Source organism: Manacus candei, unplaced genomic scaffold (genome assembly GCF_025592945.1).
Source record: "Manacus candei isolate 608988 ecotype Guabito, Panama unplaced genomic scaffold, ASM2559294v1 h1tg000015l, whole genome shotgun sequence".
NCBI classification, from domain to species: Eukaryota; Metazoa; Chordata; class Aves; order Passeriformes; family Pipridae; genus Manacus; species Manacus candei.
In genome coordinates, this window is record NW_026138063.1 from 17,134,726 (window position 1) to 17,159,986 (window position 25,261).

The window sequence follows — 25,261 nt, forward strand, 5'->3', positions numbered from 1 at the left end:
CAACATCCTATCCAGAAAAGACAGAAGAGGAACACATAAAGCAACTTTGTTAAATTAAGAGGAATAAAAAAAATACAGTAAGTACACAGGATAGACTAGCAGAACACAGCTGAAGTACCAACTGCCAAGTCCTGGGCACTATGTGATTCCCGAGTGGGTAACTAGAGCTTCTTGTCTTTTACCACTGCATGGTCTATTTACTGTTCAGTGCTTGCAGCTTCCATTAATGTTAATGAGTATGCATATGTGCCTTGAGGGTAAGAACATATTCCCTCTGTGGCTTCAAAACTTGTTTGTAAATCCCTCCAAAATCACATTGTGTTCATTGCTCTGCACAGAAAGCTATTATAAACACTATAGGAACTGCTGCTTTCATTCCTTCCTTTCCCCTTGCCCTCCCTCATCTGAGGGACCAGAAAACAGACCTGAAAAGATGAATGGCTGAAGGAGGTGGTACCTGCAGGAAAGTAACCCAGCTCTGGGAGCTGCAGTCTGAAAACCAGTTCGCTGCAGGGAGGGTCAAACTGAAATCTCGGCAAAAGCAGAGAAAACCAAATCCCAAAGCACTGAAAAGCTAGCACCACCATCATCCCCAAAAGTAAAGCCTTTGAAAATCTCTAAGCTATTAAATGATAGAAAACATACCAAAATCTTTGCCATGTCCTACCTGCTGGAATGCAGGTCAGGGGGAACAAGCTGCTTCAGCAACCAAAGTGGCCAAACACAGAGCAGAAGCACTGCTGGGCAGAGTCCCAAGGCACAGTCAGGCCAGCGGTGTCCCCCACCTTCCCAATCCCTGCAGCAGCATAGAGGCTGAGAGGCAGGGCTGAGCAAAGGGTTCTACTAGAGACTGCATGGCTCTAACACTGCTGCTCTAACTCCTTTCCGGAGTCATGTATGATAACAGAGACTCATTCTGTTGACAACAGGGCCTGTGATTTCTGCCACTGTCTTTGGCTTTTCCCTCCATCATTGCCAGATGCCTTCTCCCAATGTGCAGAGTTTCAAGTTAAGCTCTCTCAAGCCTCACAGGCTGCAAGAGATACACTGCAGTATACAAAAAATAATTGACAAGGCAGCACTGAGATCAAGAATCAGATTAAGGTATGTGAAGGAAAGCAGACATTGCTTTACAGGTGGCTCAATACTGGCTTGCATTATACCTATATAGCTAACATGAACACTAGCTGCAGCTTCCCATGGGGCCAAACACTGTGCTCAAAACACAGTGTAGGCTGTAGGAAAGAAGAAAATGAGCTAAAAAGCATATGGTGCACAACATGCAAGCACTCCTGCTTCTCGGGCACAATGCAGTTCCAGCTGAGCACCCAAGGGGAGGATGGCTCCAAGGCATCACACTCCAAGGATGGTTCAGGAGGCAGCACACCCTGTCCTGCCACAGCCATGCAGCCTGCCCTTCCCCTGTTCCCAGACCCACACCCCAGCACCACACCAGCACTGCAGACCCCAGTGGCACCTGGCCCTCGCTGAGAGGCAGCACAGCACAAGAGCCATCGCACAAGTCTCACGCTCACTGCTCAGGGCTCTGACAGACTTCACTGCAGGATGCTGCTCATCAGACCTGCCTGCCCCACTTCTGGCACAGCTCCTGCCCTGCAGCAGCACCTGTGTCTCAAAGACATGTCCCTAAAATATTGCATTCTGCTATGTGAGCCCTGGGTTGTCATGCAGGCAGGAGACCAAGCAGATAACCCAGAGCAGTAGCATCTTAAACTGCCCACACGCAGGTCAACCCACCAGAACTCTTCAGTCCCTTTAGACTTGTTAGGTCTGAATAGGGCTCATTAATGGTATTTCTCACTTTAGAAGGCACGGATAAAAAGATCTGGGAATAAGATCTGGCTATAAGGAAAGACATGACATGGTTACTGCAGAGGACACTATTTCAAAGTTCAGGTTAAATACATTATTCACCAAGGTAAGAAATAAAAGGAAACCAGCATTATGCAAAACGAGCAAAAATGTTAAATCCCTTTACTCCAAGCACTGTTCAATGAGAGTAGCAAAAGTTCAAGTTTACAATTAAGAGCCACCAGTCTAGCTGACAGAAAACTAGATTTATGGGAGAGACCAGCTGGACTGCAACCCCAGTTACAGCTACCTTAATTACTTTTCTCCAGAGGAAAGTTTTCCTTACAAGTTGCCCACCTTTAGGAATTGCTGAGCCCACTGTATGGGCTTAGAAGGCAGCAGCAAGAGGGATATCTTCTTCCACATGACACTTGGAAGGAAAATACTGAACAAACTGAACGGGTTCAAGAGGTGGGTCCCCTGCAAGTATTTTCCCATATCACAAGTATATTTCCCTTTGGCTCTGTCAGGACCAAAATTACAACCATGAACATAATTTTAAAAATGCTACTCTGAGTTTTAATTTGCATTTGTGTGCACATTTGTATGTACAGTGCAAGCACATACAACTTGCATTTTCATTATACTTGTGTAAATCACATATACATAAATTAAATTATATTACATATATTCTACGTACATTTACTTATATAAAGTAGTCCTCCATATTACTAAGTAGAATTTTAACAAAACATTAACTTTCAAAATGCAATTCAGTTATACTTTCTAATTTATGTTTGTACTGCAGCAGATCTGTAAGCCTTTCCTGTGGACATGTAGTGATCATATCAAAAACACTGCTTGAGGCTGGTTACATTGGCCAATTATACTGTTTTATTACTTCCTTTTTCTGTAAGATTGGGTACCGAAAACACATCAATTAATTATGCTCCTGCTTTTTCTCAATAAAGAGCCTTTCAGGAACAAGATTAGATATGCCTTCCATGCTGAAATGCAATTTTAAATTACCCTTTTCAGTTCACTTCTCACTTCCAATGTGTGATGCATGGGGCACAGTTCCATTTGTTTGCTGTTCCTACCAGAGTTCGAAAACTCTGAAGAAAAGACAACCTACATTTTTAAAAACAACTTTCTAGAAATCTGTCACGGAGGAGAAACGCATTGGGTGGAAGGCGTTCAGTGGGTGCATACGAGAGGGAGCCAGAGGAGTAAAAAAATGGAATATTGAAGCACAGGAAGGGACACAAAGCGTGGAAACACAGCAGCAAAGTCAAGTTAAGGAGAATGAGGCCTTGGGGCTGGAGAGTGCTCTTTCAGGCAGAGCCAAGGTAGGTTGGGATGAAACATAGAAACCAAGGTGTTATCCCGCTGCTGCACGATGAGACAGGGTTAATATGTGTCACTGCAGCCTAAAAGATTCTCACACTCCCACAAATATGGAAGCAAAAGCATTTACAGGAAAAGTGTGCAGGACTGGTGTGGGCGTCACTGACGCTATTTGTGCTTCAGGAAGAAAAGAGGTCTTTCAAGCTCACGACCAAATTTTTTCTGCCCCTTCTGCAGTAAAGGCAGACTTATAATCAAACCAATCTAATATTATGGCAGTTATTATGATGGGATTAATTCAATATTTTGACTTTACCATGATGAGAAAAAGAATCAAATTTACTATCAGTAGCTGTTTGGGTTTTTTTTTTCTATAAACATTATCAAAAAGCAAAAAGTAAACATGTTTAATAAAAATGAGTGGTAAGACTGTCCCTGGTTGTCTAGAAAATGCAGCAAACTACTTTTCAAAGTAGCCACAGGGGCAGACAATAGACATTATAGTCTGAATTACTCTGCATTGTCATAAAAAAATGGAGCTGGGAACAATTTTGTGACAACTCCTTTGTAGAGATTCCACAGTAGTTGATGGAGAAACAACAGGGGTTTCATCATTATTTTCCATAGTTCCTGGAAAAGTTGTAGTCATTCAGCCTGCAAATACCACAAATACATGCAAATGTGTGAGACATGCATATGTAAATATTCGGGTACAAGATGGACAGCACTGACTGAAAGTTAAACCTGTGCGTTCTTGGACTTGAGCTTTCAAAGACCTCCCAAGGAGAACATGAATATTGTATCCTATGGACTGTCTCACCTGAAATTGGAAAGATACTGCTACATAGAGAAAAACATAACCTTTGCTCATAAAAAAAGACTAGCAGAATCCAAGTTTCATGCGATTCTCTAAGCTAGCCACAATTCCAGATACTAAATGTGCTAGGAATTAATTTCAGAGCAACACTAACAATTTCGTATTTGGTGTCAAAGCTTGTTTAGAATTTTATCAATCGATATCGAAGATACGAACTTTGACTTTCATCTAGTTCTGCTCATCTTTAGATGTTCTCATCAGTGTATGACCATAGTCTTTATACAAACATTCCTATGCTAGTCAGATGAATGCGAAAATTCTTTCATCAAAACAACATGTTACATTGGAGTGCACAGGTGATAACAAAGCCTCTCCTAGTGACAGCAAAACATCTCAGAAATCCAGCCTGTTCATCCAAACATGTTGTACCATCCGTGAGTATATCTCAGTCTTAAAAATTTGACTGCTTACTTAAAAAACAACCCTACAATCTGATCTTACTGTATATTAAACTCTTTGGTGAAACCCCTGTAACCAAAGACACAGAAACAGGGCAGACATTTTGAACACATGAAAACAACAGTGTGCCAATTCAAAATCTCCAGGAACATCATCATTTTTGCCTAAAAGTACCCTTTGTTGCTCCACATACAAAGCAGCAGAATGAATACAATACAAATCATATATTAAGCACCATAGAGATTCCAATGTTCCATGAAGGCATTTAGTCACACTGAAAGGTAACATTTAGGTATTATCTTCTATGCTAATGATGCAGTATTACTCATTCATCAGTTCTTTCCAGAGATCTTGCTATGAATATTCAGCTCGTGATTACAATAACAAATTCAAGGCACTCTGCAATACTTAGCTCTCTGGTACAGTAGTACCACTGCCATACAGATTAACCAAAGTGAACATGGCTACAGTACCACGCATGTCACTCATAACCACCAAGTGATGGGATAGATCAAGCTCGGTGTGGAGGATGCAAAGTGGTTTTAGAAACAGAAATGTCAACCAATTCCAAAATTTGAAATCTGTCAGAAGGGACATAACTACATATTCTTTCCTTGGACTCAAATATCGTGAAGTTTGTGCCATCCATTCTCCTTGTGTATTAAGTTAAAGAATTGAAAGACTTCCTGATATGAAAATTTAAATCTGTGTGCGGTTCAAATCTGAATCTTTTCTGTGAATGTTTTGGTCCAGTGAAATTCTGCTAAACTGTTTTTATTAAGGACAGCTACTTAATGCTTGCATTTGCTGTGTTAGTCTGCAGTGGAGCTGATGTAGTAGTCACTGTAGAGGACAAGCTATGGAAGTAATGGTAAATGTCACATGCAAAACAACTACCAACAGCATAAATAAAGCCACAGTTCTTTTCAGCATTTGTGTTCAATTTCACAGTCACAGACTTACGTGTCACCAGTTGAATTACACATTCATTTGCAACTTTGTTATAACTGAGAACTTTTTAAAATCAGATTTGCTTAAAAGGGGTCATAACACGGATATAGCTAAGAAGTATTTCTGGCCACACCACCAAGCAAAAGGAATATGTGCTAAGAGCACAATGTACTGCGTGGGATGTCAAAACTGATATTTAACACAGCAGTGGGAAAGACCAGCACTGACCAAAACCATTCACACTGTGAGAAAGAGTATCCTGATAGCTCCTAGGAGGGAGCACAGCTGGTCCTACTGCTGCACAGAATACATTTCCAGCATGGAAGAAAGGAAGGAGAGGATGTCTATAGCGTTAGCTCATCTTCAGTAATTCAGAGTAAGGAAGCAATATCCTTATTCCGTCCATTTGTTAATTTTCTTCTGAATGCTGCACTGGTTGAAAAGTAACTGGGAGGAATGGGAAGAGGAAAATGTAGACTCAGACACAAACAGAAGCTTTGGGCAATACATTATATCATCCCAGGTACAATTTTTACTGTTGGATGATATTTCCTTGCTGTGGAGTTTCAGGGCCATGCAGTATCCTTTTCAGTAATTTCTGTTCTTCACTCCTTTGTTAAGGAGGACCCTTTCCAGAGCTGTGGTTTGCACAGTGCTAGTGATATGGTCAGTGTACCTTGGCTGGTGGGCAGATAACATTATCCTACATACCAACTGATAGCAATCTCTCTTTCTCTTCATTTTGAATAAACTCAACTCATTTCCCAGTATACAATCAGACCATGTAAGTGGTACAGTTCTATGACATGCCAAAGGCAAAACTATCCACTGGTCCAAAATTTAGACAACAGTGATCTAGGATACCTGTGCTGGCACTGACACACAATTCTTAAATGCAAAATTATCAGCTGGATGATCTTAACAGTGGTTCACCAAACCCCTTTTTTTCCAAAGAATTACACTGTTTACCTTCAGTCCGGTCCGGTAGTTTCCCACTTTTACTTGTTGTTCCTGTGTTGACTGTTTCAGATGAGGTGCTGAGTTTGGTGTTGGGGTCTCGCTTCGGTTTTGGAGGTGGCTGCTTACGAGAGCTGCTACTTTCATCATCAGTTCCTCCAACAGAATGAAGAGACTGGGATCTCACGGTAAAGCCACTGGAGCAAGGATGAGGCAGTCTGTCCTGAGGAGCCGGCATTGTCATAAATCCCATGCGGAAATGTTTCCCCACGTAGCTGCCTTCATTTCCTCTTGCTACTTCTCCACCTATGCTGTAAGAGAAAGCACAAATATAAGTAAATTATCCACCTTTGCCTGAACTGTACCTGGAACCAGGGTCTCACTTCTGCCTCTGATGAGCAGATCCTACTTTTAAATCTGAGAATGAGCAATGCCCTTTTCTTAAAACAAGATGACTATGAGAGGTCTATTTTTCAATATAGGCCAACAACTGAGATACAGATACACTGCTATGCACTCAAAACTTTACAAGAAGAAACTGAGAAAAGTTTGTCAGATTTCATACCATTGTGACTAGAAATTGTCTATAGAATAAATTTCAAACATCTGAAATCAGAACTGAATTTTCAGGAGGACAGGAGACTGTGAGTTGGGCAAAGAATAATGTTTTAGAAATACAACACTGTGTTTTGATTCACGCTCCCTGACACTCATCTTTGAGTACAGATACTCATGCAGCTTGGAAAACAAGGCTTTTGGGGTCCAATCAATCATTTCTCTTGATATTAGAGAATGGTAAAAATTACTTGGTTACAGGAAACTGAACATTAACATCTCATGAAATCCGTATAAAGCTGCAACACAAGTGATTTCAGAGTATTAAGTTACAAATGTAGGAGACGAAAAGGCCATAGGCTGTGGGACACCAGCAAAAAAATAACCTCCAACCATTCAGAAATGTAGGTATAGAAGAAGGAAATTTCAGTTGAAACAAGTGTCATCATACCAAATTTACTGTGGGTGGCAGAACTGAGAACCTGGTATTGTTCCTGCCCTACTCATGCAGGTTTATCAGTTCTGAAAAACAGCTCTTACTGGTGCTTATACTGTAAACCTACTACACATTTCAATTAAGGCAATTCAGTGACTATGCAAAGAAACTCAGCAACACACACAGGTCAGCATGGCCCTGTTTGCAACAAGGTTTGAAATGATTCCACTGTGGGCACATAGAAGTGTTAGTACAAGAACTGGTAAGTCCCAGGAAACCCCACTTAGCTCCTGTTTCCCCTTCACACAGAGTGAAGCTCTAAGCAGGGTCAGTGTGCTTCTCTGAAAGTTTCTTATTCCATGTTGCCTTGGACTGGTGCCATTTATTTGGTGCTGGAATGCATTTCCTTTTTTAAAAACAAGAACATTTCTTATTAGTGTGAAGAGTACAAGCTGTATGTAATTGTCCTAAAAGCATCAGACTGGCAACAAGCAGTGCACAACTTTGTGCATGATAAAGCAGAACCTTTGTTTGCTTACTATTGTCCTTGCATTTTTATTCTATTTCCTCTCTGAGTGGAGATGTCCCCCTGAACAGGTCTAATTGATCATGTGCCACTCTCCAGGGGCACTGACACCTACCCACATGTGTAAACGTGCACACAGGCATGCCACACACATGCACACACTGGTCCCCGTTCATAACCAAGTTATTACCAAATCCTAATTGGCATCAATTCCAGAGGGATTTGCAGGCAGAAAGATCAAAAGGTAGAACTCATTAATCTGAATATTTATAAAAAAACTGTAGCTAGTTGAAATGATTAACTATGCCTCTACTAATCTTTCATAAATTGTTCTGAAAATAATATAATCCTCTGACACTGGACTACAAAAAGGGTCTGTCAAATTATTTAAAGAAGATTACTATCCAAAAATGTTGAAGGATGCAGGTGGGGAGTCTGTTTCCTGCCTTAAGTCCATTGGATAAATCACTTTTAGCAAATATAATTTCATTTTGCCAAGTTTCCAGTATTAGAATTCTTAACGGGTTACACTATTTAATTAGTGCATTTACTTCACTGCAGTTTGAAGGTGTTTAAACCACACAGTGTAAGACAGATTCTGTTCCAGAATGACTTGCACAAATTCCACGAAGGTGACCTGTATTCTTATTTTCCTAAGAATACACAGAACTGCATTTATATTAAGCACGAGGTTTTTTTGCCAAACTGCTTCATCTTATATTCCAGAAATAAAAACTTTCAAAATATGTCTGGTGTCTAAATGCACTGTCTTATTAAACAGTTAAAGCACTTCCTTTCTTTCCCTTCCTTCAATTTTTTTTCTTCTTTACTGAGTTCCTTTCAGTATCACAGATGCAAACCTCCTACCTGCTTCCTACACTTCCTCCACAATAAACAGCCCTATAGCCAGGTCAGAGGGAGGTTGCAGTTACAGACAGGGACAGAACTTTCTGTTCTGTTTCACAGTTGAAGTAGATCTGGTCTTGCTTTTTTACATCCTCTGCTCAGCTACTAGAAAAAGCAGCAGGACACCATTTCCCCCTTCTCAGCCAAATTCAAAACAGAGTTCATTCTTCTTTGAGTGTAGGAGCCAACCTGCAGCTGATGGTTAAGCACTGTAAACCCCAAGCTGAAGAAGATTAGTCTCTAATTCTTGATTCAGGACCCTGGTCATTGACCAGGATCACAAAAGGCTTAGGCTTATTACTTACTCTGGTAGCAATCCCTGAGTGTTGGCAGCAGGTTTCTGAGCAGAGCCTGACTAGTACATGCCAGCCTCACACAAGCTGGAGTGCCAAGCTCACATCCCAGTATCACAGAATCACAGAATCAACTAGGTTAGAAAAGACCTCTGAGATCATCGAGCCCAACCTATGACCCAACACCGCCTTGCCAACCAGACCATGGCTCTGAGAGCCACATCCAGTCTTTCCTTAAACACCTCCAGGGATGGTGCCTCCACCACTTCCCTGGGGAGCCCATTCCCGTGTCTAATCACTCTTTCTGTGTAGAACTTCTTCCTAATGTCTAAACTAAACCTCCCTTGGCACAGCTTAGGACTGTCCCCCCCAATACAGACCGAAATTCTCTGTGGTACAAAGAGAAAGGAATCACTTCAGACTCTTATCCAGAGCCAAAGTCCAAAATCAGGATGACAGATTTCAAACATGGCATCCCCTACCCTCAGGTAGCAACAAGCTGAAGCTCCATTTAGACTTGTGCAATGCAAAATGTTGCTGATGCTACATCATGAAACCAGACAGAATTAAAGGATTTATTTATATACTCCTCCTGCTTGCAACCATAAGAATTGGCTGGGACCAGTGTATGTCCCCCTACAGCACAAGCCAAGAAACCTTTACACACACCTTGTTACATAAATGACTAAAGAGACAGTGAGAGAAAGTAATTGTGTAATCTCACTCCATTATTTCTGACAAGGAAGAGTCTGTGCTCCTCATTGTGCTGATAATGAGTTCTATCTCATTTCAAAATGGTATTAGGTGAGTTGCTGCAAGTATTTCATAGTTTATTAATATATATGGAAATACAGATTTGGATTATACCTCTGGGAAGTTTCAATTCAAACTTGGCCAGGATCAGCTGCTTCCCTGACAAAGAATTATGCACGGCATTCAAATAACTGTTAAAAATGCAAGATATTTGTCTCCAAAGAGAGACATGAATTATATAACAACAAAATTAATCATATGATCACTCACGTTACACACATCAAAGCTGACTTTGTGCTGAAAAAGCACTTTGGTGTTTGCCAAGGTTTAGTGACTGGTGCTGCAGTGAGTAGAGAAAAGGGTGCAATGAGGTTGGTTTCAGACACCCTTAAGAAGACTATTCTGAAGATCTCTCCTTTCAAAACCACATTACAGGACTTTTTCAAAGCCTTCCAAACAAGGCCAGTGTAGACCATTGAGTGCTGCCAGATTACATGCTCTCTTCCTGGGTGCACCGGAAGGTAAGCAAGCTTCCTATCCTTCTCACTCTTCCACAAAATACTGGAATTAAATCATTACAAAAAATACCAATATTATTGGTTCTGCCTTAAAGGGAAACAGTGGATTTCAGCTTTCATTTCTAAAAGATGAACAAGAGATCCAACTGATGGATCCAATGAGTCCTGTTACATCTCCAATACAGGTTTTGTCTGTCAGCTGAGGTCAGAACTGGGCTGGCATTAAATCACACTGACCTTGCTGCTCCTACCTGTGGTATCAGCCTGCTGGCACATAGGTTGTAATCATGGCAGTCCTGGACACATCACAGCTCAGCTTCTGGTGCTCTGCCTGCTCTGTTCTACCATGTGGATATTGGAGCATTGACCTAACTACAGCAGAGAGTAATGGAATTGTTTACATCTTTGAAGAACTACAAAGGAGAAATATTTTATATTATTCATTTTATTAGACATCACAAAAGGGCCAGTTATAGAGGAAGACTAAACATTAAAAATGAACACAGTAAGTACTCTAAATGGATGCAGTGTGGACAAGGTCATGTCCACCTTGCTTTGTCATGAGTCATAGTGTTCCTATTGACTATGAATATATTTTTAAGTTAGAAAACTAACATAAATAAGTTTTCATCACATTGTTGAAAAATACGTAGCAAAGAAAGAGTATCCAGAGACTGACTGCCTCAGTCAGTGTGGTCTTTTTAGTTTGCATTGTTCCTACTCAGCATTGAAAAACAAATTTAATTTGCTGTGCAGTTTCATTAATTGGTCCAAGCAGAAACTGAATTAATTCCTGGAAAAGAAATTAATAGTTGTACGAAAACTTTTGTTTTACTTGGTGTTGCTGGTTTAACTATAAAAAATGTGGAATATTAAATCCCTCAGTGCAGTTGTAAGGAGTAGAAATCTTGGGACTACCTAAGTTCCATAAAGTCAGAATACCCTAGAGGTACGTTTTCCTCCCAGCCATCTATCTACTCTTGTTCTTGGAATTCATGCAAAAATTCTCTTATCAGTTCAGACTTACAATGGATTAGTTTCATGCCTCAGGCACCAGTTTGGTAGTTCCCCTCATCTTTGTACAGTTTCTATTTTTCTTCCTGTGCTTTTTTACATGAGATTTTCTGACTTTTTAGCTATAAGTTCAAAACAGGAGCTACACCTGACTATGAGACTTGACCTCTTAAGCAGGAGGAGGGGGAATGTCCTCTGCTGGGGACATGGCATCTTTGAAGGTATTTTGCCATTCTTTGCTGCGATACACACCAATCAGGGATCACAAAAGGTCACCATCCTTCTAAATGTTAAAATTCCAGAGAACCAAGAGAAATTATTTCAATAGCAGCTCCTCTTGTGCTTGAAGAAGACTCAGTCACAGATACTGGTTTGTTAGCTGGCAGAAACTGAGCTGGGAGTCTCTGCAGGCTCCTGTGTGGAAATGGGGAGAACTATGAATTACAGGGCAAATGATGCACATGGATGGCCAGGCTTCTTCCCTCTGGGGAGCTGCAAGCCCACACGGAGCTAACCCCCCATGACATGCTTCTAATCCATCACAGAAACCATCTGAGTCAGAGACTGAAGAATAGTCACAAAAAAATTAACTGTGATAATATAGGAAGAATTTTCCATAGAAATTACTATACAACAGCAAAACCACAAAAGAAATACAAATACATAACTCAAGCATTTTGTATAAGCTGGCTTGGCTGTGTAAACAGCAATTTATCCCATGATGCATCTATATTTTCTGGGTTAAGAGAGTAGCTATTATTATTTTAACCATTTCCTTACTCTAAGAGCAATGAACGCCCTGCTCCTCTGCTCATATCAAATATTCTGAATATGAAGGCCTGAAATGGCTTTGAAATGTCTATTCCCCATCAGAATAAATTATACACACATATACTAGGGATGACACATTTTACTTTGTATCTGAGAAGCACTTTCAAGATTAGCATAAATTATATTTGTAAATTAGAGGTTGGATGCCAAAAAACAGAAGATATACTATTTTTATCCCCTAAACATGATTTCAGCAGACCATGAAATGTAATACTGAAGAAATAAGGGCAGGTTCACAATCATGGATTCAGGAACTGTGCTGTAGGTATGCTTTTACACAAACCTACATGGTTTTTATTACAAAAATTAAACATAAAAATTACGTACATTTCTATTTTTTTAAATCCCACTTCAGAGGTCCCCCTCCTTATTCCCAAAGAATACACATACTTTTTTTTTTCTCTGTATTACTTTTCTGAAATACTTCAAATGACTCACCATGATCTTACATCAAGATCCAAAGGATAATACTATCATCCTTTTAGATACAAGATAAAATGTAAATGAGTCATGACAAAGGTCAAATTTAGAGCCATTTTGTGCACCTGGAGGACTATTCAAAGTGAGCAACAGACATGTCTATGCACATCAAACATCTTACCTCTGCCATATGCCTCTGCATTTGAGGTAGGAGATCAGGTGCTTCTTAAGAAGTCAGGCCTCTCAGGATACAGAATACATTACTGCTATAAAATAAAATTTATTCTTTTATCACACCTGTCAAACCCACAGGCCCAGGGTTTGATCCTGCAAATATGCAATGAGCTGACACCTCCTCTCTGAGTGCCTGCATTACTGCCCTGAAATACCCTGGAAGTTTTGTGGAAATCACCTGTCACTCGTGAGTCTGTTGTAAGCAACAGCACTTGCAGATGTGTGTCCACGTATTCTGAGACTAGATTGTTTCTTTGAACACTCTGGGGTACTGTTGAGACTCTGGCTCTACCACCCCCAACAGGACTGAATCTTGCTCACAGAAGATTGCCCAGATGAAACAGAACCACGACTTGTAGCTGTACCGAAAGATTAACTGAGTCCCTGGTGAGCAACCAAAAGGCAGCTGTAATCCCTATGCAGTGCACAATGGACAGTATAAGCAAAACTAACTAAGATTGTCCACAGCAGGTTTTCCATATAATGTCAGAAAACCTGATTTCAACTGATGATCTGCTGTGCTCTGAAGTGAACTGTTTTTATAATGCAAAAGGTTGAAAATGCTACCAATAGCAATAGTTCTGGGAAAAAAAACAAACAAACAAACAAAAAACAAACAAAAAAAAAAACAACAAAAAAAACCAACAAAAAACAACAACAACAACAACAACAACAAAAAAAAAAAAAAAAAAAAAAAAAAAAAAAAACAAAACAAACCCAAAACAGTTTATAGGGAACATTGATAAATAAAAGCTCTGTATGCTATTTTTACAACAAATTTAACATAAGTTAAGCAGCTTGGAGAGGAGTAACTGAGGAGTAAGGATCCACAGAGAGCTTAACAAAACTGTATTCCAACAGTTTGAACAGAAGTGCAGGTACTACTTCTGATTTCCACTGGAATTCTTTCTCCCTATAGCAGGATGCCTCTTAAAACCGGGACTAAGGGTGAGTACATGGGGCTGAACAACCACAAAGGCCTGCTTTCCTCAAAGACCAACACTCTCTGCTGTATCTGGGGCACAGGGTGCCCAGTGCTCCAACCCCACGTGTGACTGTGATCCAGCTGATGCACATGGGAAGGTCTGTGAGTTGTGAACAGACAACACTTAACAGGCGGGAGTGAAACGTGCTCTGCTTTTATATGGCTACAGTTATTTTTAATTTTGCACTGGGGGACGCAGAGCTAAAAGCCAGCAAATGAAAGCTCACATTTTCAGAGTCACCTAGAATTAGACATCGACCATATGCAATGGTTTAAACTGAGTGCAAATGCATGTTCGTGTTAATGGAGTGGGGTTTTGCATCCTGTCAAAAATGGGTGGAGCTAGAACAAGGCTGTGTTTTTATCACATTCAGTGAAAAACCACATGGCCCAGACTCCACTCTGCCTGAGCAACTGTGGCTAAATAAATATTTCAATGAGATATGGGAACAAATTAACATGCAAAATCACTTTTGAGCATTTTCGTAATAAAATGTTTCTTCAGTTTTGACTCAAGGAGTTGTAATGGAAATAAAATTTGCACAAAGTAAAAAAAGCCTTTTCACGGATCAGATGCTGCGAAAAGTTTAAACCTGGAGAACTAAATGAAATGTGCTGACTCTAAGAATGGTGACCTGTAAACCAAGCACTCTGTACAGGCTGAGATGTTATACTGGGTCTGCCCTTTCCAAATTTCAGTTTATTTTAAACACAGATTGTACAGATGCTCTTCGGAGTCCCTTGAGCAAACATGCCTCTACTTCCCTTTTAAAATCCAAGCTCAAATACAAAGAAAATATTGTTTTAAATAACTGCTTCCTATGGTATCCAGTTCTAAAGAGAAAGGATTCTGAAAGGACCCTTCGATCCTGACTTGCAGTGAACAGGAGGAGCAACATTTCATTTTGAAGGAAAACTCTTTACAAATTTCACTTCAGTGTGATCTGTAGCAAAACATATAGATTTTTCTTATTTGACTAGTGACCTGAAACTCCAGTTATTCACATAATTCTTCTGATAATATTGTCATTCATAACTTGCAGTTCAAAATACACTCCCTGAGCTGACCTACCTCTTTTATAAATGCCATGTGAGTAGATAAGAAAGGGAGAGGCACTTCCTGGCACAGTGGGAGAAGGTCTCAGTAGCACAGTCACAGTAGGGATATAACAGGGATGTAGGTTCCACTGAAGGGACAGTTTTATGCAATGGTTTGTCTTCTGGCACCTCACCACTATAGACCTGTTATATTCATATAAGGCAATTTTGTTTCCAAAAATCACAGCACATGACAAAATTCAAGAATTTAGATTCTTTTGACCAGGCATATATCTGAATATTTTAGTAATGTTTTAGGTACTGCTTTCACTGACATTCGGGTCAGTTTTTAGTTGCTAAAAAAGCATATGCAAACTCAGAGAAGCTGTACTCCCTCAAAGGCAGGGAGGCCCTGTCTAGAGACTTCAACAAATTAGAGGACTAGGCAATCACCAGCCATGAGGTTAAACAAGAGAAAGTGCCAGATTCTGAACCTGGGATGGGGCAACCCTGGATGTATGGACAGACTGGGGAAGGAGATGCTGGAAAGCAGTGCCAGCAAAGGGACCTGGGGGTCCTGGTCGATGGCAAGTTGAATGTGAGTCAGCAGTGCCCTGGCAGCCAGGAGGGCCAACCCTGTCCTAGGGGCTCTGTTGTGCTCTGGAGTGGCTTCACCTTGAATATTGTGACAGTTTTAGAGAGTGTCCAAAGGAGGGCAATGGAGATGGAGAAGGGTCTTGAGGGGAGGCCGTATGAGGAGCGGCTGAGGGCACTTGGTGTGTTCAGTTGGAGGAGACTGAGGGAGACCTCATTGCAGTTACAACTTCCTCCTGAGGGGAAGAAGAAGGGTAGGTACTGATCTCTTCTCTCTGGTGACCAGTGACAGGACCCAAGGGAATGGCCTGAAGTTGTGTCAGGAGAGGTTTAGGCTGGATATTAGAAAGAGGTTCTTCACCTGGAGGGTGGTTGGGCACTGAACAGGCTCCCCAGGGCAGCTGTCACAGGACCAAGGCTGACAGAGTTCAAGAGGCATTTGGATGATCCTCTCAGGCACATGGTGTGACTGTTGGGGATGGTCCTGTGCAGAGTCAGGAATGGACTTGATGATCCTCGTGGGTCCCTTCCAACTTGGCATATTCTATGATTCTGTGATTAGCTATATAAATAGAACTAAATTTTAATATACAAACTGTATTTTTAAATTTTTATTTAAGGGAATGCACAGTGCAAGTTCCTACTAACAGTGCAAGTTCCCCACTTACAGTGACTCTGTGTGCTGGACTGGCCTTTGCACAAGAAACAGAAAACGTAACTCACTGCAGCTCTCTCCAACCTAACTACATTAATGTTCTGCTGGATACATCACTTTGCTGTCATAGGTTCTCGAACCCATAGAAATCTTCACCAGAAAATCCTTTTTGTTCACTGGAAGACCCATGCCTGCGTCCATTGCCTTGACTTTACAGCTAGCATTACTAATCTCTCTCTTCCTTCTGATGCGTGGAGGAAAGGTTTCAGCTCTTTTGTCAATCACTACTTTATGATTTAAGTGGACAGCAGTGAGTGTCTGTCCTTTGCAAAGTGAAACAGACTCAAAAAAGTAAGTGAAATATTTTTGACAGATGTGCTAAACCCAGAAAACAGGAAAGGGAATCACTCCACACAGACGTGTACATTGGTGTTTCTCTCTTCCCCTCCTTCTTCCTTGGACAGTCCCAAACTGCTAAAAAATCTACATGAAACCCTGTACATCAGTATCAGCAGTCCTTATCATCAAAGCCTGGAGAGCTTGTTCATTAAGGTACAAAGTCCTTTTGAAAATCTCTCTGCTTATATCACTTTTCTGTGCACAGCAAAGGGATCATCATTGCCAAAAGAGAATAATTATGTGCTTCGCACCTAATTTTAGAAATAATAATATAAAACAACTCTGTCTTGATGGATGTCAGTTTCTTAGCCAGGGTTGTCAGAAGCTGCTTATTTGCTCAGAGCAATAAATAAAAAAGGACATTATATTTTCAGAAACAGAGTTGACTTAATATTGCATGTCAGAGCATGTGAAAAGCAAGTGTAACGGGCATGGAGGTGGTTAAGACCACTGAAAGAGGACAGTCAGCAGAAGTATAGCTTGCCCCATGCATACATATACCCAGTGTGCCCCTGAATAGATTCCATATTGAGGTCTTCCAATATATTCATTGCATCTCCAGGCATTCCATTTAGAAATCAAGATGAATTGTTCAAATGCAAAGTACAGAAATTCTTTTCTTCTCTGTATCTGCGCACAGAGCTAATGGGCCAGACCCAGGAACTCCAGCAGACTACTAAAAGGTATTTATGTATATAAGAATTTAACACCAGAGACAACTGGCTACAATAAAACCTGCCAATAACCTGCCAAAGCTGCCAAAAATCAGCACATGCTGATTTTCATCACTCTCAGAATTACTTTTGCAAATGGGGATGTTCAGATAATTTGGGGCACTGCTGCGTTATGTTTTTTTTTTTTTCCTGCAGGAGTAGCTTTTTGCCAAATTTTTAAGCAGAATCTACATCCAACAAGTTCTGATAGTGAAGGAAAGTGGTAGTTAAATGCTCCTTTATGGACACATACTTACATTGCCCAAAGGGTCTTCACTACAGCCTATGAAGCTGCAAATTTTGCTAAAGCAACAGCTTGTTTTCCAAGCTGTGACAGTCTGTGTGAGTATTTTTTAGGGAGTTAAAACATTAAAACAAAGAGCAAACACTGGTAACCTGTATTCAATGGCATAATGCTAAATTAAATAGGGAATGTACTAGTTTAGTTCCCTGCATGAGAGGTGATCAGCTCTGTGCTGTTCCTACTAAGTGTGTAAACTCCCTTTATTCCTCAGGCAACTCTTCAGAGCTGTCATTTATTGAGGAGCATGTTCGAAATATCTCAGCTTGCAAGAAACAGTGCTTTCTGTGCACTGAGGTGGTGAGCTGTGGCAACTGGGGTTACACAAAGTCTGGACCTAATTTTACATAAAGATGACATCAGAAATAATGTGCTGTTACTTTTCTTTTCTTTAAGAATTACCATTAAAAGCTGCTGGTAGTAAGTTGCATTGTATGTACATTTCCAGGTCGCTTAAACCCCTTTGAAAAGTCTTCTATCTAGGAACAATAACCCTGAAAAATTATGAGTTGTCTTTCCATTTCCCAAAGCTACATTTAGGCAGCAGCCTACTTTAAAATAACTTAAACCAGCAAGGGCCTCAGAGACACCTTGTATGTAAGCACCAAGCACTGCAGCCCAAATCAGTTATCTGCAGACTAGGCAGCACAAAGAGTATCTGTTTGTCTCTAGTAAGAGCAATTCAACTTTGCTTTTTTATTTATTTTAAACCAAAAAAATACTGTTGTTCTCTGCTCCAGAATATATGATACCCCTTACCTTGCCCTGCCACCCAGTGCCCAGACAGGACAAAGAAGCCTTTTGCTCTGTTCTTACTGCACCAGCTACCCCAGAATTTCCAGTTTTGTAATGCTAACCCAAAAAAAACTTTCTTCAAGATGGTCTTATGGTAAGGATATTAAACCAGAGCAGCCTCAACTCAAACATTTTGAACCATTCTGTATAGTACTGGAACAGGCAGGTTTTCAAGCCCTGCAGAGAGCTCATGGCAACATACCTTTTGCCTATCTTTTAACAGGCATTGTCATCCTCTTAATAAATGCAATAATGGGCTACTGAGCTTGAAAGAATGGAATCATAGAATCATTAAAGCTGGAAAAGACCTTTAAGATCATCAAGTCCAACTGTCAACCCAGCACCACCACCATGTTCACCACGAAACCATGTCCTCAGGTCTAGGAAGGGTGAACCATACTGGACTTCACACACACACTTCTGTGAATTTGTAGGTGAAATGATTTTCCAGCTTACCTGGAATGACACACAGAAATGTTAATGTTTCTGGTGATGACCAGCTCATTATTCTGGTCTCTAGAATCTCTATTTAATTTTTTACTCAGTAAGAAGTGAAAGATAACAATTGTTAAATAAAGGCTATGAACATGTAGTTATTTAGCCAGTGGATACACTGCTTTACAACAAAAGATGATGATTAGAGGTGAGAAAAGATAGAGGCAGCACAATTACATTATTGCAGGTCTAAAGTGCCCTCTGGAAACTTCATGGAGGTAAAGGGTAAAGCCAGCATTTTTCCCATTAAGGCTTTGTAGTTATACAGTTATCTGTCACCATATTTGCAAGTTTTTCTTTATCCACACCACACTCCTAAAATGAAAGCCAAGGCTCTTTTATAATGTTGCTATTGGAATCTGGAATAGAAAACTAAATGCAATCTAAGGTTGCAAGACACTAGAAAAAATTTGGGAAATCAAAACTACAGTTTCCCAGATGTTTGTTAGTGATCCAAGTTGAAGCTTCTAATCTACCCTAAGATATTAAAAAGGAGATCATATTTCACAGGTGTATCCACTAAAATTAGGATAGCTTTGATTCAAGACACAAAATAACTTCAAGAGGGCTCATGAAAGAATAGTGCCAAGGAAAGAAAATACCTCCTAGGGAAAGATTCCCTCCTGTGAAAGTGACAAAATTGGGTTATCTAGTAGATGCTAACATCTATAATTCTTGAAATACAGATAAAAATTATTGTAAATTATAACCTTTCATAATACATAAGAGTTATTTATGCATATGCTTACTAATCTGTGTTTAGTGCCCTTCCAGCTGAACAGAGGAACAATTAGCCGTAGTACCATGGAACATGTAGATATGCAGCTTTGATTTAAAGAGTATGACAGGCAATCAATGTGTGTCAAAGGGAGCCTACATCAGCAAAGAGACATGTTAAAGCCACATTTGAATTTTCTTTTTTAGGACTGAACAGATGAGTGTTTCCTTCACGTTCTGAACACAGTGGGATTGGGAAATAACCTGAATTGCAGGCTAGGAGAAAACGGAGTGCTTCAAATTACAGGAAAATGAAGAGCACTGACTTAATTCCTCGCTTTCAGCAGAATTGAGTAGTGCATAGCAAAAAAAGAAAAGCCAGACATATCCCTAAGTCTGTTATTATATCTTTCCAGTTTTGTACACCACACATAGTATGACAGCTAGAAATCTACTATTTCCCTATGTTTTTCAGTCTTGTGAGCATTAAATTTGGTTGATGAACTGAAAAAAAAATAAAATTGAAAGGCTATGGATTACTATTTTTTTAAATGATAAAATGAAACAGAAATACAGCCAGGGAATGAAAGACTGGATTCCTGTGCTAATACTTATGTACAATGAAAGCAACCAAAGATTCCTTTCAAAAAGACATCAGTATTTCTTCTACAAAAGGTTTAGATTGGTTGTGAAAATATGAACTGACTACCTATTTCAGCTGGACAGCATCTGATTGCAGTCACAAAACTGTCAAAGATGCAGGCCAGTAGGAAGAAAACATCTAAGCTGATCAAATCACTCACATTTTGCTTTTGAAAGCAGAGACTCTAATCATTATGCATCCAGTTTGAAAAAAACAGTACAAAATTGAGAAACCTGAGCAGGACTGTATTACCCAGTCTCCTCTGTCCCATTTGCATGGAGAGTCTCCTCACCTCCTTTGACAAAGCCAGGCTTGGATCCTTCCCACTAATAATTTATATGCTTTGTCAGGACTACAGAGCTAGAGAGGAGTATAAACAAACTGCTCCGTTTTCTATAGAAATAAACAAATATCAACTTTTTTCCTCAAGCCAAGTCCCCCAGTGACTGCAGTGCATATGAATGGTTGGACAAATGACTAAGGCTGTCCCTGGAGAGGAGCACTTTGTGCCCTGGTGCATCTTGTGCCTGGGAAGAGTGAGAGCCAGAGGAGTCTCCCTGTCCTGCCTTTTAACTGCAAAGTGCAAGGTAACTGAGAGCCAAAACAGAGACTAAATCACCCACAAAACAAAGTTCTTGAGATTCAAGCTCCTCAAAATTTCCCTTAGACAGAGTTATACACAGAGTTATACAGTTTACACATCTAATGCAGAAAGCTTCTGTCCCAGCTAGTGCTGTTTTCAATGACAATGTTGCAATATATAATTTGAAAATTTCATTGGTATTCTTTGCTAATAATGACCATTGTTTTTCCCTTTTGTTTTGCTGTGTGTTCTGTCTTAGTTACCTTCCATCCCTAATGTGTTTTATTATTATTCAGGTCCTTGCCAAATCTGTCTCTTACCTGCTCATTAGAACTCCTGTGGTAGAAAATATTCCTGTAAGAACCTAATTCCAGTATATTTCAATTTATTTTCAGGTTGAGTGAGTCTAAAGCTCAGATTATTAAGGTGAGCTTGCAGTGATGTGTTTGATAAACTCTGCATCTCGTTGTATTAAGGCAAAGGGAAATTCATCTATAAAGTTTTAACTTACACTTTGAAGGCTGAACAAAAAATAAGTAGATCTAGACCCTCAAAAAACTTGTCTCCACTGGGGTTTCAAGTGACTAGTAGTTTGACAGGTGAAATAATTTAGAGCATTTCTTTGTTAGACATATGAGAGGGAAATGTGGCAATCAGCAGAATAAGCTTGTTCTGATGACTCTTTCACAACGGAACCCATTTTGGAATTCTCCAAAGCAACTTTAAAATTTCCAAGAGCAGGCGAAGAGGTGTTTTTAGTTAAAATTGCTAATAAAAGCACTGAGTAGGTCAGTGAGTTGGGCCTACAGCAAGCTCCAGAAGCACAGAACATTTATATGCAATTTGAGGGCTGAGTTCCCTCCAGAATGACTGTAGAGTTCTCACTGCACTGCAGTTATGGCTATAAAATATTAGCAATGTTAAGTAAATTACAAGATATTACATGAGAAAGGCTTTCCATCAGGTAACAGTTGGGCCTCCAAGCTATCCAAAACAAGCCTTATTACTTGTCTCCACTTTCGTTTTTTTAAACATATGAAAATTATTTCCTAACACTTAAACCAAAGAAAAAGAAAAAAGAAACAAAATTCAGAGTTTAAATAATCATAGCTAAAAGCATATAGCACGCACATTTTATCCAGTTTATTATTAAAAACAGCAGCAAAAATTGACTATGATATTGCAGGGGCAGGAGAAAATTAAGCAATGTCTCATCTGCTACTTCCAACTAAATTTTAAGCACTCTGGGGCTTTTAATATAAATGGCAATTTTATTGCTGGCATTAGAGAAGTAGTTATCCTGATCTCCAAAAATGCCTACCACTTTCTGGGCAATTCTGTGAATTATGTGTAAATTATTAACCACAGGACAGGTCATCTCAGACACAGAGCAATTACATACTGTTGCAGAACCCTACTAAACTGTAAAGCCACAGGAAACAGAGGATTGAGAAATGCACATTGAATCACTGGCCAGCCACTCCTACCAGAACAACATGGTCTCAACACCCTCTTTCCCCTTCCCCTGCTCTTATTTTATCTCATTCCCTGAGGCAGGACCAGTTGTGCCTGTGTCCAGCAGGCAGTACCATCACCATCACAGCCAGCCCTGGTCACGGGGAGGCTCTTGTTTCCACAAGAGCCATAACAACCCAGAAGCATCTTGTCAGACCAGCCAGCCTGAGCAGGGGGAGTCTGGCTCTACCCCAGTCATGCCTTAATGAGAAGATCATCTGCCTTATTACAAAAGACACCGAATAAAACTGGATATTTAGGAACTCACATTGTCATGAGGGGAAAAACTGCTACGAAGTATTAGCTTATCACTAGGTATCCAACCAATTTCACAGAAGACTAGCAGCATCTCGTTAGGTTTATAAATATAAACTGTCATCTGTTCAGTCCATTTATAAAATGTGGGAAGGCAGCAGGAAACCTAAAGATTCACAGGGAGTTTCTGGAGAGAAACATTTACTGCTCTCTTTCTCATTTCTCTCAGCCTTTAATTTTAGTCTCATCTTTTCACAGTTCTTTCTTCTCCTTTCTGTACATTGCCTGTTACTGCAGAACCACCAGTCATCCTGTACACTCCACTCCACTGATGGAATTTCTGTGCAAATGCCCAGCACCATCACAGCTGTCAGCAGCTGTATGCCTGCTCTGACATTTACAACAGTGATTCTTCATCATGGAACAAGGGGAAAGGAGGGAATGAGCACTGGGGAAAGCAGAGGCCACCCTTGAGCCTACACAGATAGACGTAGCTTGTTTTGACAAAGCAGAGCTGAGGCCACAAATGGAGCTGCACGGCAGGAGGATGGCAAGGACTGCAGAAGACCCACTGAGAACACGGGGTCCAGTCTGTACAGCTATCTTGTATAGTTATACAGTCTCATTGACTTACAGGACCTTGGCATCTCCCAATCATTTACTCTTGGAGAACTGCTATTGCTCCACTTCAAAGGTTGGCAGATGATGCAGGACATACAGCTGAGCAAAAACCTGAATTCACATCCCATAATTCCCAAACTGCAATCTCAGATCCAGCACCACCTCCTATCACACTTCTGCTTTTCTCCACCTCTGAAATGCACAGAAATACTGGTCTGAATACAGTGCCCCATGCCAGAACACAGTCTGAGAGCCTCAGAGAGGGGTGCATCACAGACACCACAAATCAATTCAATTCAGGAAGAAGCTGTTGCCATTATGAACCCCTCCACACACTCTCCCTTTTGACACAACTGACAGTGGCAGTCTCTCAGGAGAAGACCAAGCGTTGGGCCTGAAAGCACACCAGTGGTTTGCAGAGGCCTCAGACTTGGAAAGCAAGGGCAGAACATGCTTTTGGCTTATCTACAACTACCATCTCATTCTTTCCCACCTTGCTTTCCAAAGTTCCCCAGCACACTAGCAGGAGAAGCAGAAGTCTGATGACATGTAAAATACATAATATATACAAAAAGGAAAAACAAAATTCCTCATGTTGTCAATATGATATAGCTCTCAGACAACAACCTATGAATGGATTTGACTGGTTGGTCAATCTGCTCATAACAAAAGACATGACAGACAGAAATGTAAGAGTGTGTCCAGTATATGTGGTGAAGTGCCAATGCTGAGGGGACAAGTAACAACTGGAAAAAAACCAAGTCATTTTGTTTTTCAGAAGTCAGATAAGCAGAAAGAGGAAGATGAGAAAGAAAGGGAAAATTCCTGCCCTGAACATGCTAAGATACTTCATGGATGGATGCTTATTTGCTGCACTGCAGATACACTTACACATAATAAACCTGAATTCATTAATACTAAATATTTACGCTCAGCTTGTAACTCGTCCAAAAAAGCAATTATGATACATCACACTGACAGAGAATATAAAACCATTAAAACTTGGATCCCTCACACAAAATACTGTGTCAATGCATAGTTAACAGTAACATCCTTAGTACTGTACATGGAAATGGAAATAGTCCAATGCTTTCTAATAAAGCTGTACAAAATCTGTTTTGCTGTGACACCTATCCTGCAATGAGATCCCTTTAACTTAAAATATGCTACAGTCAAAGCTATGAATATTATTTCAGTTGGCCATTACATTTAGTATAGCTTATTAGGTAAACTAAGAGCTCTTGGGACTGTACTTTAGTTACAATATTTTCCCAGCAGCCTGACACGTTACAGGTGTCATTCACAAAGGACTTAAAATGCAGAGATGAGCTGGTAACAACAGCACCTTTAGCCTCATGATGGCAGGTGAGAAGAAGCTACACAAAGAGAGACTCTGCAGTGTTTCCAGTCTGCTTGAATCTCTTTGAGAAAGGAATAAATAACAGTAATTCCTTGGTTGAAAATGAAGAGTAGAGTTGTTAAAAGTCAGACCCTGAGATGTGACAGTCTCGTTCAGTTCTCTCTTTCACAAGTAACAGTGGTAAGAGTTTAACCACGTGGTCTTTTAACAGGCAACACGTTCCCTGCAGAAGGCATTGTCCATATAAGTGCTACAGGATATACCTTCCAGCTCTTATAGCACACTGACCTTGGAATCAAAGTCTGGTGGAGATAGATAGTAAGATCTCTTGAAATTACCAATAGTTACTTAAGAAATATGTAACCTAAAGCACAGTCCAAATGCACTGTAGGGAAACTGGAATATAAGCTGATGACAGACAGAGGTTTTAGGAAAGTAGTTGTCCACTTTGGCACTGGGAATACATCACTACAACAACGTGACCTACACAAGTTGTGGGCATAATTCGGTATATAAACACATGGTGCCACTGGTAAAACATCAGCTGGCAAGATAAATTGTAAAAGGCATAGTATTAAATCAGGCATTTCCAGGGCTCAGATCCAAAGATACTAATCCTTCCATCAGGATTCAAACTGGCAATATTCCATATAGGAAGACATTTGTTCTCTCTCTGGACTGGATATAAAATTCATCTGTTAAAGAGAGTGAACTCTCTTCTCTTCTACTTTCAACTCCACTACTGAGTAAAGGCATGAAACCA

The 25,261-nt window shown here is 40.3% G+C and overlaps 1 protein-coding gene across 5 annotated transcripts in view; it reads right to left on the reverse strand.

The window, feature by feature from the left end:
- The window catches only part of NYAP2 (neuronal tyrosine-phosphorylated phosphoinositide-3-kinase adaptor 2), a 135,471-nt gene that overhangs the window by 69,926 nt on the left and 40,284 nt on the right, over nt 1–25,261 (reverse strand). For all 5 annotated transcript variants that reach the window (XM_051781433.1, XM_051781436.1, XM_051781434.1 and 2 more), the window contains one exon: nt 6,356–6,654. In XM_051781433.1, coding sequence (XP_051637393.1) covers nt 6,356–6,654 — 299 coding nt within the window. The remainder of the gene's footprint in view (nt 1–6,355; nt 6,655–25,261) is intronic.